Source organism: Streptopelia decaocto, assembly GCF_964273445.1.
Source record: "Streptopelia decaocto genome assembly, chromosome: 22".
Classification (NCBI taxonomy): Eukaryota; Metazoa; Chordata; class Aves; order Columbiformes; family Columbidae; genus Streptopelia; species Streptopelia decaocto.
In genome coordinates this window covers 5,776,668-5,794,208 of record NC_138677.1, presented here as the reverse complement: position 1 = coordinate 5,794,208, position 17,541 = coordinate 5,776,668, and the positions used below count along the sequence as shown (strand labels likewise).

Sequence of the window (17,541 nt, the reverse complement as noted above, 5' to 3'; positions counted from 1 at the left end):
CTCCTAGCGACGGGCCCTGCACCGGAAGTGACGGTGGCGGGGCGGGATGGGGCGGGTGCCGTCACCGGGTGCTGTCACCGGGTCCTGTCAGCGGCCCCGCGCCGTTCCCGCTCCTCCCGAGGGGCTGGTGACGCCGTTGGTGACGTCACTGGCAGCGTGGGCGAGGCGCGAAGGCGCGGCCCGTCCCCACCGCAGAGCCCGGGCCGGGGCTCCGTGAGGCGGCGGGGGGAGCGCAGGTACGGCCTGGGGACGGTTGTACGAGCACAGAAAGCTGCGCTCACACGGCGCATTTCCGCCCCTGGACTTAGCCCCAGCTCCTTGGAAAACAAAGAGGGTCATTTTATGTCTTTTTCGCTGTCCAGTCCGTGTCCCCCGGACCTGAGCTACAGGCAAAGGGACAAATTGTGTCAACCACACTTGAGGAAATCTAACAGTCTGTCTGCTGCAAGCCACGGCTATTTCATATTCCTGACAGGCCCTAAGGATCATGCTAATTAGGAAGTTAATGAATTGAGATGTTACCTATAGTCACAGGAACATCCACGGGCTGTCGGGGGAGCAGATGTTGCACATCGCCATCATTTGTTGTCCGACAGCTTTTCTTCAAAGCTGCAGTATGCTCTTTTGTTCTTTGGACTGTCCCACAGAAAAAAATCAGTAGTGCTGCTGTAAAACTGCTGGGATATGGGAATGATCAGTCGTATCTCAGGCATGAAAGAGCCAAAGATCAAACTATTATCTACCATGCGACAAGAGCAGCAAGAAATTGTTGGCGCTAGAAGTGGCTGAGATTTCAGCGCCCTGTGTGCTGCAGGGTGAAGGCTCCAGAGCGGAGGCTGCAGTTTGCCACCTATTGGCTTGTCCGGGGATGTCCCCACGGCAGAAAATGCCTGAAATGGACTTAGTCCTAACACAGAAAATTACTCATCGCCTTTTAGCGACTGCTGCGTGCACAACAAGCACTGAGTGTGGCCCTTTGTCTCTTCGACTCACTATCAAGAACAAATATAAATTCCTCTTCTGTTGTTTTATCTGATTCTATGTAGATTCACCTACTCAGCCTGATTTTTTTAAATTATTCTGAAATAGGGAAACACAGGCACAGGGATTGCATTGAAGTCACGCATGGAATAGATGGCAGACCTAGAAAGAGTCCTGTCCTGTACCCGAAACTTCACGGCAGATGTTTGGGGAAAATCCACTTTGAAGCAGATATTCCCAGTGAGAAACAACTGCAGGGCCTCGATGTATCTGGCTGGAGGGAGGATTTTTTTTCATGGCACTGACTCATCAGCAGCAAACACTGGAAATAAATCCTCAGGAAAAAAGGTCCCTCCAGGAAAAAACAGGCTATAGAAAAGCAACCTATTTTTAATACATGACATAATACCTATTGTGGAAGCTGCACAGCACAATTTACTGATGCACAGTGAACCCAAATCTAGATCAGTGGTGCAGTAAAAAGCAAACTGTCACATGGTGGAGAGCACAGGGGCACAGAAAGTGCTGACTGTCAAGAGCATTCAGCAGTAAATGACGTTCCTGTACATCTGTGGGTGCGTCGTGGGTTTCCCAGCTTGTAGCTTGGAATTAAGCGTTTCTTCCAGTGCTGTCCTGAGGGGGGCTGTGAGCACGGAGAACCTGAGTGTTGTGCAGCTTTTGTTTTATTTGCTGGCTGGTGGCGCATTGCAAGGGTGGGCTCAACCCTGGAGATGTGCTGAGTATGAATTGCTTGTTGTCAAGACCACAGGAGAATCATAGAATCATTTTGGTTGGAAAAGCCCCTCAAGATCATCAAGTCTAAGCATTCCCCCACCCCTGTCCCTGCCCCATGTCCTGAGAACCTCATGTCCGTCTGTCCAACCCTCCAGGGATGGTGACCAATAGAGCCTTTTGTAATTCAGTGTCTTTGGACATTGCGGACAAGCACCACCTTGCATGGCATATGCTGAAGCGTGTCCTGCATTTGAAAGTCTGGTGATGAGATGTCGATGGATGAGGATTGCAGAGCTGAGGGAGAGGCTTTGAGGTGAGAGTGGCCAGCTGCTTCACTTTGGGAGTGAATTATAGCTCTTCTTTCTGTGTTAAATCTGCATAAAGACATGGTACACCCTGTATATATTGTGTATATGTCATGTGGTGTATATTCACACACGTGGGAGCATGTATTTTTATGATCCAGAAGTTATGTGCCATAACTCAACCCAAACTGTAGCCTTTAGATAAAGTATTGAAAGTCAGGTTCTCACAGTCCTGAAAAAGCTCACTGCTAGTAAAAGATGTGAATTACCCAGCTGAACTTTAATGTGCGGTTGTTTAAACCAGCCTTCCTTTAATCCACACAGCCGTGCCCAGATGGGATTGCTTTTTTCCCAGCAGCTTCCCGAGCCGTCTGCTCAAGGTTTTTGTTTTTTCCTCTCATTACTTATAGCGCCTTTAGACTTCTGGTAAAGAAGAGGCGGTTGTAGTTTCAGAGCTTCGCATTCCTCACTGAGCTGTGCCTGTGTTTGCTTGCAAAGCCATCGCCTCCTCTCCAACTATTTTAATCATTTCAGCAAGGGTGGGTCATCAGGCATTTGGCAGCGGGCTCCTTTTCTATAGCTGAGGTGGAGTCAGCCAATGACCTGCAAGCCTGGAAAATTTTGCAGGGCAGTTTCACTGGCCGGCTTTGCAGAGCTGTGCCATTTGAATTTCAGCGCAGACATCCACACACTGTGCTCTCCCATTCCTGGCGTGTCTCCCAGCGCAGAGTTTAGCTGAGGCTCGGGTTTAGTTTTCCCTCCTCTCTCTCTCTCTGCAGTGACAGCTTCTCCAGCTCCGCTCACCAGCACTCCCGGGTGATCATGGAGGATACCACTTTGCAAATTATCGAACCACCGACCGCTTCTGAGGCCTCCGAGGAGCAAACGCCTGAAGAACCCATCAAATCAGACCAGATCAATGGGGTGATGGTGCTGACCCTTCTGGACAAGATCATCGGAGCGGTGGATCAGATCCAGCTGACCCAAACGCAGCTGGAGGAGAGACAGCAAGAGATGGATAGCGCCGTGACCAGCATCCAGGGAGAATTAACCAAGCTGACAAAGGCACACACCACCACCAGCAACACCGTCAACAAGATGCTGGAAAAAGTGCGCAAGGTGAGCGTCAACGTGAAAACCGTCCGGCAGAACCTGGAGAAGCAAGCTGGGCAGATAAAGAAGCTGGAGGCCAACGAAGCGGAGCTGCTGAAACGCAGAAACTTCAAAGTCATGATCTACCAGGTAACGAGCTTTTTCACAACTTCTTTATGTCCTGTGGGCGGGTTTTTCCTTTGCCAAGGGTTCTGTCACTCTGCATGGCTGGTTGTTCTCCCAAACTCCCCTGACTGACTGGTGGTCCAAATTGAGGCGGGTCCGAAGTAGCTCCCTCATTCGTGATTAAACACTGTCTGTGTGTTCTAAGGCAAAGTTCGATAGGGTTGCTATATTTAACAGGAATTTAGCGAGAATAATAATAGTGAAAATAGTCTTAAGCACTCATTGTGATGGACCAGAAGTATCAAAATAACCCGATTTTGCTGCTTAACTAAAAAAAGAACAGGAATGCACTGGGTTCTGGAAGGGAGTATTTATAAATCCGTCTGCCAACGTTTTTTCTACTGAGAGGCAACATGTGTATTGCTACGTGGAGAGCGATAATATTTCAGATTCGTGACATGCATCTGATAACAACAAGAGAGAGTAACCCCGGCACCGGGTTTAACCTCACCCACCAGGACAGGCGGAGGAATCGCAGCTCCTTAGTACCCAGGTCTGCCTTTCCCCTTCTGCTTGTACAGATTTCCAGGGCCTTGTTTTTTTCCTGCAACCTGCGAGTCTTGAATCTTCTAGTTGTCTGGTTTTAATAACAGCTTTGGAGTGCTTGATGTTCGACCCCTGCGCTAAGTGTTGGATTTTTCCTTTGATATTAAACAAGAAGAAAGAGAAGAATATGTTTCTATCAGTTTTCCTGTCTCGAGTTAGTCGTAGCCGTGGAAGAAAAGTGAGTGAAATAGTTAATGATTCAGTTAGAAGCCTCTGGGTTAATAATAGACAGCGTCGGGGACAAATAGAGAAGCATCCAGTGCTGATCACAGGAAGAGAGAGGAAAAAAACAGAGGAAAAAAAGGGAAAATGCTTCTTACTAGAGGGTTTAGAGAGAGGGCTGCTCATAATAGGCTCAGGAATCTAACACGTACGGGGGCCTGTGAAGCTCTGATTCAGAGCTTAAGCATTTGTAGTTTTATCATGCCCGAAAGGCTGAAATACTCAAGCCTATTCAGATCATACAGGCAACTTAAACAGCTATATATATATTTATTTATTACAACCTCTTTGTATCAGGCTTTTGGGGGAGGGTGAATCTATCCATGGGAGAATAAAATAGAACTCTAAATGTACTGCAGAAGCAACAAACATTGGGAACTGAGAAGAGTGAAGGGAATTGTTTTAATACAACATTCCTTGGGGGTTATGGGAATAGGTGGGAAGTTGGTGCGCTCCCGGGGCCTTTGGGAGCATCCAGAACATCGGCAGGTTGGCATTTTGGGAGCTTTTCAGTTCGGTTTGCTGCTGTTTATGAATATCGGGTCGAGTTTCTCTTTGAATATGAAAAAGCGATCCTGCTTCTAAAGGAAATCAGGGGCGATACTCCTGCTTGTGTAAGGACAGAGTGGTGAATCCCTTGACAAGGGACTCCGGGAGGGACCAGAGGGAATCCCCTGGAACCTGCGTACGATGGAAACGGAGATTTTCCGTCAACAGAGAATGTTTCTGAACTCTGGCGACCTACGGGCTGTCTCAGAGCTATATTAATTATTATTTCTCACATAGAAAATAGGGTTGTTTAATAGTTGTGTTATTCTGCAGGCTGTACTGCGTTAAAATGTCATCATGTAATGTTCATATTACAGAAACATGAATTGTAGGGGTTGGTGGAAGGGAAAATAATCAGTCACATAGAGGAGTCTCTCCTGTTTGTGGAGGCATTTTATTCTGAAGAATTAAACATTTTGATGGATCTCAGAAGTAGTTCTGGAAGTTTAAATGAAGAAAAATCACTGTGGTTTCTTAACTGTGTCTATAATTTAAAAAAGAATTATGAAATAACTCTTTTCTAATTCAGTGTTTCACTTCCCAAGACCCACCACCTATTGAAGTTTACAACAGATATTTTCCTGATAATGTAATTAATTCTGTGCTGTGAGCAACATTATTACTACTGTCTAACTCAGCCTTTAGGAAGCTGTGATTAACTTTCCAGTGCAATTGCATTTGCAGCTGCTATGGATAAAAATGCAAAGGTTTATTAGCCTTTTCTTTTGGACAACAAGAGATAAACTCATTTTATAAGACATAAAGTATTACATAAAACCAGCGGTGGCTATTTTCAAGCAAGATACCTGAGTAAAACACCAGTCATGCTCTATGAGGGTTTAATGATTCTGTTGTATGAAGAAAGAAAGGGAGGTCAAGATAAATCAGTCCTTTATCAGTTATAGATGTTTGGTTATTCTCTCGCCGTCGAATCCCGAGTCTCCGGCTCTTGCGGGGGGACTATTTCAGGAGCGCAAATAAGACCTTTTGGCACCTTGGGCGAAGAGGTCAAACCGCATGTCAGAGTTGTGTTTTGCCAGCTCTTGGGAGGAAATGAAAATCAAATTGTGTGCAGGGACAGCTTGAGCTGTCGAGATGAACCTGGATTATCTCAAGTTTTGGGGGGAGAAATTGCAGAATGGAAAATCACTCCCCCCAGGGCCGGCTAAGGACGAGGCATAAGCAGAATGTTTAGGGGCCGTTATCGCAGTCACCTATAGACGCGCGTGTGTTTTCTCTTTTGCTCACTCTCTCAAACACACTTTTACCCGATTTTGCCAGGAGTTGGTCTGATTTTTACCAACGTAGGGAATTAGAGAATATAATCTGAAAAAAACAAAACAAACCTCTTCCAAACTACCGCCTCTTTTTGTTCGGAAAAGGAGCCTGGCAAAGGCAGAGGTGCCAGACTATTGACGAACCGCTCAGGAGGCAGAAATTCAGCACTGTAAACAGGACTTGCCTTCCTAAAAAGTCTGATGTCAAATGACGACGTGTGCTTGTTAGCAGCCCATGGGAACAGAGCTGCTCAGTGCTCCCTTTGTGCCTCCTGCCTTTCAGAGAAATTAGGACACCAACAAATTTGGTTCGAGTGCTTGCTAATAAAAACAAACTCAAGCGGCTTCAGCCCAAATCTCCTGGGTTTAGGAGAGAAAAATCTGGGGCTGGTTACTACAGCTTATGATTAAATAATGGATGTGCCAGGCAAAAAAACTACCGCTCTGAAACCAGACTGTGCCGCATTCATGGGTATGACGGCACAAGTCAGCACTTATGTGACCACGGCCTTTTTCCTCCGAATGTTTTTAAACAGTTCAACTTATTCTTACAAATGTCAAAGGCCTGGTTGCTTATGGCCAGACAAACGCTCGCAGCGCGCGGCACGCATATTGAATATTGGATTTCTAACGTGTGCCGCTCCTTTGTTTCAAGGCTCACGTGGGCGCCGAGCTCCGGGGCAGTTTGGCTCGTGACGTGCGGCGTCGTTTGGTGGAACGAGCAGCTTTGGCCGAGGTTTGTGGATGAGCTGCTCCCTGCATTGTCGGATTTGGGGGCCCCGTGGGGCTCCCCTGCTCTCCAGGTGGCTCCAGCGGCTGCTCGGAGCCTCACGAGACGTGAATTTTCTCTGCAAAAGGGCCAGGTGGTTCCAAGAGCCGAGTGGGACGTGAATCTCAGCTGCACGATGTGTAGGGTAGGTAGGGCCGGAGGAGGAAATATAAATAGCACAGCTTGGCTTTTGTGCCTCCAGTGGGCCTTATACGGACGAGAGCAACGAGATTGTCGATTGTGGGGAGGAGGGATGAATTTCAAACCCGTGCAGATTGGGCGGCCGGGCCTGAACTGGCTCATTTTTAGCTTTGTGCTCCTCAAAAGAGAGCGTAGAAGAGGAAATGAGCTGCAGGGTCTGGTGAGGAGCACGGGACAGGGAGCAGAGGACGTAGAGACCCACGGACCGCAGCCGCCGCACCCTTTCTGCGCCTCCTAAAGAGCGTGTCAGCTGCCCCGAGCTAGGGGTCTGTTCCAAATTAATCATTCTGAAGCACAACTTTATGAGCCTAACGAGAGCAGAGGGTTCGTGAGAGCCGGCGTGATCTGCGGGCGCAAAGAACAGCCCGCGTGGTTACCTGCCGTGGATTCCGTGGAGCTTCCCAGCTACAGGATTAAAGAATAAAGAGCAATTTTAGATAAAATGTAAATGATAGTACTGGGGGCAGGGATGGGTGCTCGACACCCATGTTGTGCTTCTCCCAGAAACGTTCTGTACTTGAACTTGAGCCCCTCTCTGCATCCGGAGCATGAGGTTTTTTATTCAGTTCTTAAATGAAATACGAAAGATAATTAATTGTGAAGCCTTTGTTTAAAACCACCAAAAAATCGGAATCATACAAACTGGTAGTAATTAAGAGTAAATATTGTTTGGCTGTGATCCTTTGTTGCTGGAACACAGGGGTTTAGCCCCAAAAACTATAGTGTCTTCCCTCTGTCCTCCTGCTGTTGGTCACAGGAGTAGCAAAACTAGAGGTGAAAATGCCATCCCAGGGGAAGGAGAGAAATATCGCTCAGCTCAGTTCCCTCAGGGTGAATTGAGCTGCACATTCTCCATCCATTGTAAGGAGCACCACGTTAACATCCTGATGTGCAGAGAATCCTTCCTGTTCTCCGCACATCACTGAATTACAAGTCTCAAGATAATAATTCACAGGAGACAGAGCCTTAAAAAAATGTCAGGATGTTAATAGCTTTCACTTCCAGGAGTTTTCTTAGTGCAGCTCATCAGTCTTTCCACTAAAAGGCAGCTCTCGAGCATGGACTTCTCTGTTGCAGCCTGGAATCAGCTGCATGAATATTTCATTGTTCAGGTATTATTTATAAGCAGGACTGTTCACTTTCCTGAAATCCTTTCAGCTTTCCAGTTACACACTGAGCTGTGCTCAGCCCTCTTCTGTCCCATTTGGGATAATGTTGTGCTCTTCAATCTGCAGGATCTTCTAGAACTTGCAGAGTACCTGAAGAATTGTGGGTCCAGCTGCAGGGTGAGACAAAGGCCAGAAACAAAGATGCTCAGTGTGGGTGAGGGAAAATCAAATATTTAGAATAAGAAGTCTCAGGATGTTTAGTCTATAGCTTTATGTCGGGATGCAAATTTCAGGTCTATCTGCAAATCATCTGTAACGCAAACTCCATCTTTACTGGTTTGCTGTTCAGAAATAGCTCTGGAGTTATTAATCAGTCGAGGCAGGTTTATCCGGAGGAGCAGGCCGAGAGCAAAGCCAGTTGTACAAACACACTGATCATAGGATCAAAACGTTTTTCTGCTGTCAGAGGGAATAAAAAGCCTTTTCACTCTGCGATCTGCTTTGTCTCTACAGCCCTGCCCTTCTCCTGACTCACGGGTAGGCAAAAGCGCTTTTCCAAGCAGCCTCCTCCTCTCCCCGTGCCCTCCGCCCTCGCTCTTCACCACCAGCCGCACGCTGCCCGTTCTCCACAGCTCATGAAGATTCAGCCTTTTAGGACGTCGCTTCCAGGACACAGAGTCACTAGACACACCTGATAGAAACAAAAGTGCCAAGAAGATTGCACAATACGCAAAATTACAGCGGTTAGAAGGACTTGTCAGGGAGATCCTACTTGAAAACAAACTAGTTTATCCCTTTAACATTATCCCAACCTATTTTGCTTTCCCCCTAATATTTTAGATCTTTTCCTTTGTCTCAGCAGTATTCTTTGGTGACTTCTTAATGCAGCATTGAGTCGTCTTATCTCTCAGGACTCGAGGCTCCTCTTTTCGGGACGCCTGGAAGCTGCTGGGTGTTGCCCAGCGGTGGTTTAGGGTTTGTCACCACGCTGACAAACCAGTGGAGGGAATTCTGGAATCACGCCCGTTGCGATCTCTCCAGCTTGTGCGTTTGAATTCAGAAACACAGTGGTTTAAGATCACTGTCTTTTCATAATCTTACACATACCAGCGGACTTGGCTTTCAGCTACGCCCCAGGAACCGGAGATAACTCCAGAGCAGCCGCATCAAACTGCTCTGTGAACAGGAGAGTGAAAAAGAGCAGAATCTGGCCCTATGGCAGCATTCAGGATAAACGTGCCTGAAACCATAGAAGGGATTCTGCATCTCCGGGGGCCATAAATTAGAGAAGGACACTCTTCTTGCTAATAAATCTTTGCTGACTGTCTTTTCTGTCCAATTTTGCTATCTGGCTTCTCTTTTACTAAAACATAGCCCTGTGCCTTTTCTCTCTGCCTCTTCTCCCGCTAACCCGGATCCCTTTGTTGGCGACGTTCCTGATCAGATTCCCAGTGGGGACAGGTAAGTTTTTCCATTGTGCTTCCTTTCCGCTGGCCATTGAAACCCAGTTTTCCTCATCTCAGCCCAAGAAGATCCCGAGCGTGCGCTTTGAGGCTTCGCCAGGGACTGCCCTCTGAGCCAGCCCCGGGAGCGGCTCCCTCTGCCCGCGCTGCGGAAACCAGCCGAAGACACGGGAGGAGGCAGCAGTTTAGGGCCTCAGCAAGAGAATAACCCCTGAAGATCGCTTTGAACCTCTTCTGAAAACTCTGAAAGCTGCCGATTCCAGCCTCTGGCTGCTTCGGACCTGCAAGGCTGATCTTGCAGTTGGCAGAAACGCCTCCGCATGTTGACTAATGCGCTTGCTGCTCGCTGCATGCTGCTGCCCTACTTAGAACGGCCGCTGAGGAGCTGGGATTTGCTCTCGGGCGCTCCGGGACTTGTCGTGCGCTCCGGCTGCCACCTGGGAGGGAGGAATTGCTGTCTGGCTTGCACAAAGGGCTTGCAGCCAGGAGCAGTTGGCTCTGCTGGCGCTGGGCAAATCCTGCTTTCTGAGCCTCAGTTTCTCCCTCTGAAGTGCAGCGCTGATAACACCTCCCTCCTCAGGCTTCTTGTGAGGTTTAGTTTGTGTTTGTGAAATAGTTTGAAGCTGTGGTTTTAAATAGATAAAAGACAGGCTGGGAGCACAAGCTGTGATATAAAACTGCAGTTTTCTCAGGTAGGCACTGCAGCATCTGTGCCCGTTGGTGCTGTTCACCAGGCTTCTGCACACAGACTGGAGCTGGTGGTGATTTTAACTGCTGTTTATCCAACTCTTACGTCGTACTGCAGGTGCCTCTGGTAACAGCAGAGCGCCATGTTCGCCTTCCTCTTATTCTGTGGCTACTGGAGAACATCCCCCTGCGCTTTTGGGGTCACCCGTGGTGTGTGCGGCGCTGTTCTTCTCTGCAGGGCCCGGTCTGAGCTGGAAAGCTGTTTTCTGCCTAGGTGTTTTTAGTCCTTTCGCAGCCTTTCCCCAGGCTGGAGCTTGTTGGACGTGCCCGAGGAAGGGCTGACGGGTGCAGGGAGCTCCCTCACCCCATCACAACCCGGATCAGCCCTTTTCGGTCATAGCGGAGCCTGGGGATGGGCGCTGGTCGTGTTCTGCATGTTACGGCTGCACGTCAACCCAACTCAGCTCTCTGTGCTGCTGCGATTGTGTAAAAATAACGGAACGAAATGAGTTACAGATGTGATCAGCATGTGCGTGTGAAAAATCCTCCATTAAACCTTCAAACTGGAGATTGGAGTGGCTGGGAGTTCTGGGACTTTGTTGTTTACACACTAAGAGCAATCCAGGAGCCCTTCTTGCATTTTGGGCAATGTTCCCCAGGTTTGCTGGTGATCCCGCGGTGCCTGAAGATCTCTCCTAGGCTGGGAATGCAGCTCAGCTTTGTGTCTCATTGGCCTTTTATATGACAGGGGAAGTGTTTACATGTGTTGTAGCAACCGGGTGGTTTGTCCCTGAGCGTCCGGGCTGCCTGCGTGACTCACTGCAGGGGAACTCGAGTCCAAAACAGCTTCAGATAAAGAACGCACTTAGCGGAGCGAGGCGAGGCAGATCTTACAGCTCGGAATTGTTTGAAGCAGGAGGAACAGGGAGTATCCCAGTGCCAGCTGGCACCCAGCTGCCTCCAGCACTGGGAATGGCACTGGGGGCCCCTCTGGGCACCCACAGGGTCTGCGGACAGACAGACGGCCAGTCCCAAAGTAAACTGTGTCCCAAGGTCTGTGCCAAAGGGACAGCACGGCTGGACACGTCAGATTGTGAAATGGGCTGGGGTAAAAGAAAAGTAGAACTTGGATGGGAGCTCAACCGTTACGTGAAGCGCATCAAGTAGCACTGAGACGCCGTCTGTCCTTCTGCCGGGCGTAGATCTGCTTCGTGCACAGGGCAGGGAGAGTTTTCTTCTGCTGGTATAAAAATCTTCTGAGAAATCGTGTTTAGCGGCTGTCTTTGTGCCAGCTGGGTTCACACTGTCCTGGAGAACAGAACTGGTTTGCGTCTGCTGACTGGGAGCCAGGGTTCGAATGCCCCAACACACAAGGATGCCAAGACCTGGGATTTTAGACTCGCCCACTTCAAGGGTCAGTGTTTTCCCAGTAAAAATAGAGTAGTTGGAATGCCTGGTGTTAAAAATGTGGCTCATCTGGATGAGTCATGAGTGAAATAAAGTGCACAGAACATGGTGCCTTGCCCAGGGCGGAGATTTGTGTAGCAGCCTCTCCTAGACCTGGGATGGTTCCTGATTGTTCCAGCAAGGTCCCATTATCCCAGCCACAGGCAGAAGTGACCATGGCTGCTTCTCCACGCAGGGAGGAGGAGAACATGGGTGGCATTTGGGTGGGGAGCGACACGCGAGGGATGCTGAGCAGCAACCTACTGCTTCCCATTAAGAGCTGCCAGAGCTGCCGGTTGTTCTCGCACCAGCTGTCCCGTGCAAGAGCCAGAGCCGCTAAACCAGCAGGAACGCAGGTGGGCTCGGAGTGGGGAGCGCAGCCCACGGCACGCGGTGCTGAGCAGCCGCCAGCTGCCCTCGGCTGCTTATCTACGGCTCGGATCGGCCGTCGGGCTGAGGAGGAGTCAGGGCAAAACCATGCAGGGGTTATAGCAGGTGGAGGAAAGAGGGACGCGCTGTCCGGGGCCCTCGGCCGGCCCGACAGCCCTGCGGTGGGCACGTCACCCCGTCACCCTGGCCATGCGGCAAAAGGGGACAGGTGAAGATTACTGAGGGTTTCCCAAGCGCAGCTGGAGAAAAGCTCTTGGACACAGTCTCGAGGCGGGGAGGTTGGGGTTGTGGCGTCCTTACTTATGGGAATAGCTTTGCTCCATCTTTGTAACGATTTTGAGCAGTGAGGGTGCTCCTGGAGCTCACGAGGGGCTGATAAGTATCTGAGTTTGCAGGATATGGCCCGTTTCCAGCCCCAGCCGTGCCAGGCGAGAGGGGGATGCCTTTGTTCTGGCTCATTGTGTTGACTCGAGGGAAGGAAGCGGCCGGAGTTCCTGATGTTCCCGGCCCGGCGGGGCAGGGTCCCCGGCGTCTCTGGGATTGCTCCAGCAGGTGTTGTTGTGGAGAACAGGATCCTGCCCTCCCTGGATGGGGATTTGTTCTGGACTGACCTGACCCTCGGGAGAGCATGTGTATTGTTTTCCCCTGATGTGTCTCATCAAATGAAGAAAACATATGTTGGCCGCTTCACCCTAATCTCCAGAAAGTATTTGGGACCTGAGCTGTGATCCGGAGGGTGAAGAGCTTTGCCCAGTGCAGCTCTCTGCTCTGAATAAAACCTGGAATGAAACCCCTGCTCGGGCAGACTCTGTGTTTTGACCACAGACGCTGCAGCCCGTGTCCCTTCACTGAGCCTGGTGCTCTGCAGAGCCAAATTTTTCTTGTTGCTCAAGTTTCCCCAGGTGAAGCTGCGCTGGAGTCACGTATGCAATGAGCTTATCTCTGTTCTCAAGTCGTGTCAGGGAAGGAAACGCTGGGGACAACGTAGCTGGCCGAGCCAAGCACCTGTGTCTGCAGGGGGAGAGCCCTGTCCTGCCTCTGGCCGGGGACTCAGGCTGGAGCAGCAACATGACAGTGACCATGGTCACCTGGAGCAGCAATGTGACAGTGACCTTGGTCACCTGGAGCAGAAACGTGACAGTGACCTTGGTCACCTGGAGCAGCAGCGTGTCGGTGCGGCGCTGGGAAAGCGCTCAGGGCGCGGTGTGCGAACACTCCGTCCCTTCCATCTCTGCGCGAGGGACCGGGACGTCCTCTGCCGCGGCAGCACCAGAGCAGCCCGTGGAGAAGCGGGGCTGGAGTCAGTGCAGCTCCTCAGGGCTGGGCCTCGGCGGCTGTTTTGTCCTGGTTCTTGACACCTGCGTAGCTCGTTAGCTCGCGGCTGCATTGATGCAGTGGTTGCTGCCATGCAAGCGTGACACATGGAGCGTGCAGCTTTGCATGGAAGACACCGCAGCAAATCCACCTCCTGGGACACGGGGCAGCTCCACTCCCAGCATCCCCAAGCTGGGGAAGGCGAGTTGCGGCCAGTTTTTGCCTGGGGTGCCCTGGGGTCTGCCCCTTGATTTCCCTGGGCGGTGCCGGGATCCTCGAGCCTCGCTCGGCCGCTCCGGTCTGTGCCGGGGCTGGGGATGGCGCCGGCCATCCTGCCGCCCAGGCTGCTCTCCAAACCTCAGCCCAGCAGCTCCGCTCTCCACCTGCCCTTCCACATGCTGCCTTTTGGCCGCTGCCGCCTTTCTGACACCGCTCATCTCGGCAGCTCCACGCCTCTCCCGTCCAGCTCTGTGCATTAAAAGCACTCGGGCAATAAATTTCTGAGCCGTGGGCTGCAGCTGTGACGCTTCGTACAGTGATGGGCTATTTCCAGCCCGTCCTGGGAACAGAGAAGTGATTCATTGCAGTGGGGCCGCACGCTATGTGCTGCTCGGTTGAAAACCAATCCCAGCCCAGACCTGTGCCCCTCTCCTGGGCACATGCTTGTCCTCTGCCACTGGGATCAGAGACTTGGCTGACCCGGGAGAGCGGAGAAGCTGAATGAATTCACCTCCTGTCCCGAGGAGAGACAGCGTAACCTTGCAGAGCCGGCTGTGCGAGTCGGGGCCGCTGTCTCCAGATACGGGCTGGGACAAATTCCCCGACTTATTCCCCAGCGGAGAAATGGGAAAAATAAAAGGGCGGTTTGGTCCATCCCAAGAGACATTCCCTTCCCAGCGCCCGTGGGAAGGGAGCTGAAATGCTGGCGAGGACGGGAAGGGCTCCGGGCAGGCGCTGGGGCTGCGGGCGAGGGCTTTCCTGGGGCCAGGAGCGGGGGACGCGTGATGGCCCGGTCCTGGGGTGAAGGTGAAACCAGAGGGGCACAGGAGGAAGGGAAAAGTCTCCAGTTCCGGTGCTTCCTGCACTGCTGGAGTCACCGGTGCATTCGGAGCCAGCCCAGAGCAAGCAGAGCTGGTATATGTGAGCTTAAACACAGCAGAGCCCTAAGCTGCTCCGTGTAGAGCAGATCCTCGTTACAGTAATCTGTCAGGTGTGCTAAGGGAGGCTGAGCCCCGGCCTGACGTGGCCTGGGTGTGTGTGGCTGCCAGGCACTGGCTCCCAGGCTGGAGAGGCTGAGGGTGCGTGTGTGTCTCACTGGCTCCGCTCTGTGTCTTGCAGGATGAAGTGAAGCTCCCGTCTAAACTGAGCATCAGCAAGTCTCTGAAGGAGGGTGAGAAGCTGGAGAAGGAAGGCGAGGGCGAGGAGGCGCCTGTGGGTGAGGACCACGCGGAAGAGGACCACATCCAGCTCTCCTCGGATGAAGAGGTGGAGATCGAAGAGATTATTGAAGAGTCACGGGCAGAGCGCATCAAAAGGAGCGGCATGAAGAGAGTGGATGACTTTAAGAAGGCATTCTCAAAGGAGAAGATGGAGAAGACTAAGCTAAAGACAAAGGAAAACCTGGAGAAGACTAAGCTAAAGACCAAGGAAAACCTGGAGAAGACCCGCCACAACTTGGAGAAGAGGATGAACAAACTGGGCACCAAGATTGTGACTAACGAAAGGAGAGAGAAGATCAAGTCCTCTCGGGACAAGCTGAGGAAGTCTTTTACCCCTGACCACACCATCTATGCCAGGTCCAAGACAGCCGTCTACAAAGTGCCACCCTTCACTTTCCACGTCAAGAAAATAAGAGAGGGCGAGGTGGAAGTGAAAGCCACGGAGCTGGTGGAGGTTGGTGGAGAGGAGGGAGAAAACTCAGATCTGATGCGCGGGGAGAGCCCCGAGATGCACACGCTGCTGGAGATCACGGAGGAGTCCGACGCGGTACTGGTGGACAAGAGCGACAGCGAGTAGGACAGGCTGCAGCGCGGAAGGGTTGTGGACGACGGCTGAAGACGTTATCATTCACATTTCAAGATCTCTCTCTGCCCTGGTGCCCCAGGGGAAGTGTACACGATGCATCTTTCCTACCCTGCAGAGCCGACGCCAATCCCCTGCCTGCTTTGGACAAGGTGTATTTTATATTTTAGTTTTAGCACACAGAAACGTTAGGAACACGGGACTGTTTTTCTTACACTGTTTAAATCACCCTTGGAGACCATTCCTGCCGCAGGCTGCGCGAGAGCGTTCCAGCACCACACCTGAAGACGGGCTTGGAGTGACGGGACCCGGCCCAGCTGGAGAGTGCTAAAACCAAGATAACGCCTGTACACCCGGAAAGCTCAAGTGTCCTCTGTACGCCAAGACCTGATGTCAAGAATCTTCCTGCCAAGCAGCCCGCTGGCCCACGCCACCCCAGCTCCCTGCGCCAGGCTGTGTGACCGTCCCGTGAGCAGATGGACCCCCAGTCCCAGAGCTGGGAGTAGAGGGGACTGTGATGCACCCAGCGTACGGGAGGGAAGAGCTGAGCGAGTCCTGCTGATGGGCAGAGCGTGGGTGAAGCTGAGCTGGTTGTGTGGCACGCAGCGGGGGCCGCTCCTCCCTGCCCTCCCGAGGGCTGCGGCGCTGCGGCGGTGCCTGGGACAGCTTCGCCACAAAGCCGCCCTCCTGCCAGGGCTGCCCGTGTGGCACCACACGGCCGGGGCCCCCACAAAGCCGCCCTCCTGCCAGGGCTGCCCGTGTGGCACCACACGGCCGGCGCCCCTGCTCCCTGCCGCTGCGCTGCGGATGTCCCTGTGACAGCCCCGGGGCTGCGGCAGGAGGAGCACAGGCTGCGTGTTCCCCTGCTTGGGTTACAAATCCAGTGGCCATGGGCGAGTCCTTGTCACGTCAGGGAGCACCGCAGGCATGGGGTGCTGGCTTTGGTCCCCCCACACCCGTAGGGGTGGTGGCCGCAGGGAACGAGGTCTGTGCTCATTGCCCAAGGAGAGAGGACGCGCAGGCAGCGGTGCCGGAGCAGCCACCGCCACCTGCGCCCTGTTCCCAGAGGGATACGGGATGGCTGATGCCACGTGAGGAGGATCTTGACACCGGTCCAGTGCCGGACCTTGGGTATTTCTGAGCACCTCCAAAGGTCCCGCCGTGGCTCAGGCTCGTGCTCACATCCTGCGCTTTCCTCCCCTTTTCCTGCTTTCTGCAGCTTCACTCCCCGTCCCCACAGCAGCGCTGGGGCAGCACCACCGCAGCTCGGGAGGCTGCCGCACCGCGCTCCTCACACGGGCCCAGCCCGGCGGGCACCGGCAGCGCGGCCGGAGGCTGCGCTCCCCGCTGCTTCACCCGGGAGCCGCCGTTCACCGTTCACCGGGAGAGGCTGATCCCGGTGGCAGGGAGGGAGAGCCCCGGTGCTGCTCGCTGGGCTGGGCCCTGCCCGCTGGGCACAGCCGCTTGTCCTGCGCCCCCGCAGCCGGGAGGCGGCTCTTGCTGACATAACCCAATATATAAACTTGCTTTTCTTCCAAAAAGTATTTTCCTTCTTATTGTCTAGTACATCCAGCCTGGCCCCGGGGCCCGTGACGGTGCCTGGGAAAAGCCTCCCCAGGGTGGTACGGCCACTGGAGCCGGTGCTCCCGTGGACCGGCCAGCCTGGCGTGGGCTCCCAGCCCGCGGGCCGCCTCCCCCGGTCCCGGTTTTCACGTAGGGCCGGGGCAGTTGGCATCGAGGGCACGAAGCCCCAGGGCCCGGCGGGCACAGTGCGGGGTGAGCATGGACGAGCCCCCGGCTGCGCCCCGGCGAGCAGCACAACTAATAAAGTCTCTTTTCTAAACCACCAGCGTGGAGCCTGTTCATGGCAGCGGGGACCGGGGCGGGGAGACACCCCCGGGCGGGACCGGAGCCCGGTGCTCCACACGGGGGCGCTGCGGAGCGCAGCGGTGCGGCTGCCCCTTTAAGAGACGGTGGCGGCGGCCGCGGGCCGCGCGCTGACGTCACGGCGCTGCCCGGAACTCAGCTGGGTTTCCCGCACGGCCGTTCCCGGCACTTGCCGCGCCCCCCGCCGCGCCGTCTCGCACCGCCCCCTCCCCAGCGCCGCCTCGCGGCGGGAGGCGGTACCGTCCGGGAACAGCCGCCACGGGCAACCCCCCCGCGCCGCCGCCGCCGTGACGAGCCGCGGAGCGGCCGCGCTGATTGGCTGTCAGGGCCCGACCCTCGCGGGGCAGCGGAAGCGCTGCT

General features: G+C 53.2%; 1 protein-coding gene across 1 annotated transcript; it reads left to right on the top strand.

Annotated features, from left to right (window-relative positions):
* Nucleotides 1-2,671: 2,671 nt before the first annotated feature.
* CAVIN1 (caveolae associated protein 1) lies at nucleotides 2,672-17,140 on the top strand. The gene is made up of 2 exons (XM_082071212.1): nucleotides 2,672-3,263; nucleotides 14,611-17,140. The coding sequence occupies exons 1-2, from the start codon at nucleotides 2,844-2,846 to the stop codon at nucleotides 15,286-15,288; spliced, it is 1,098 nt and encodes a 365-aa protein (XP_081927338.1). The 5' UTR covers nucleotides 2,672-2,843; the 3' UTR covers nucleotides 15,289-17,140.
* The last annotated feature ends 401 nt before the right edge of the window (nucleotides 17,141-17,541 follow it).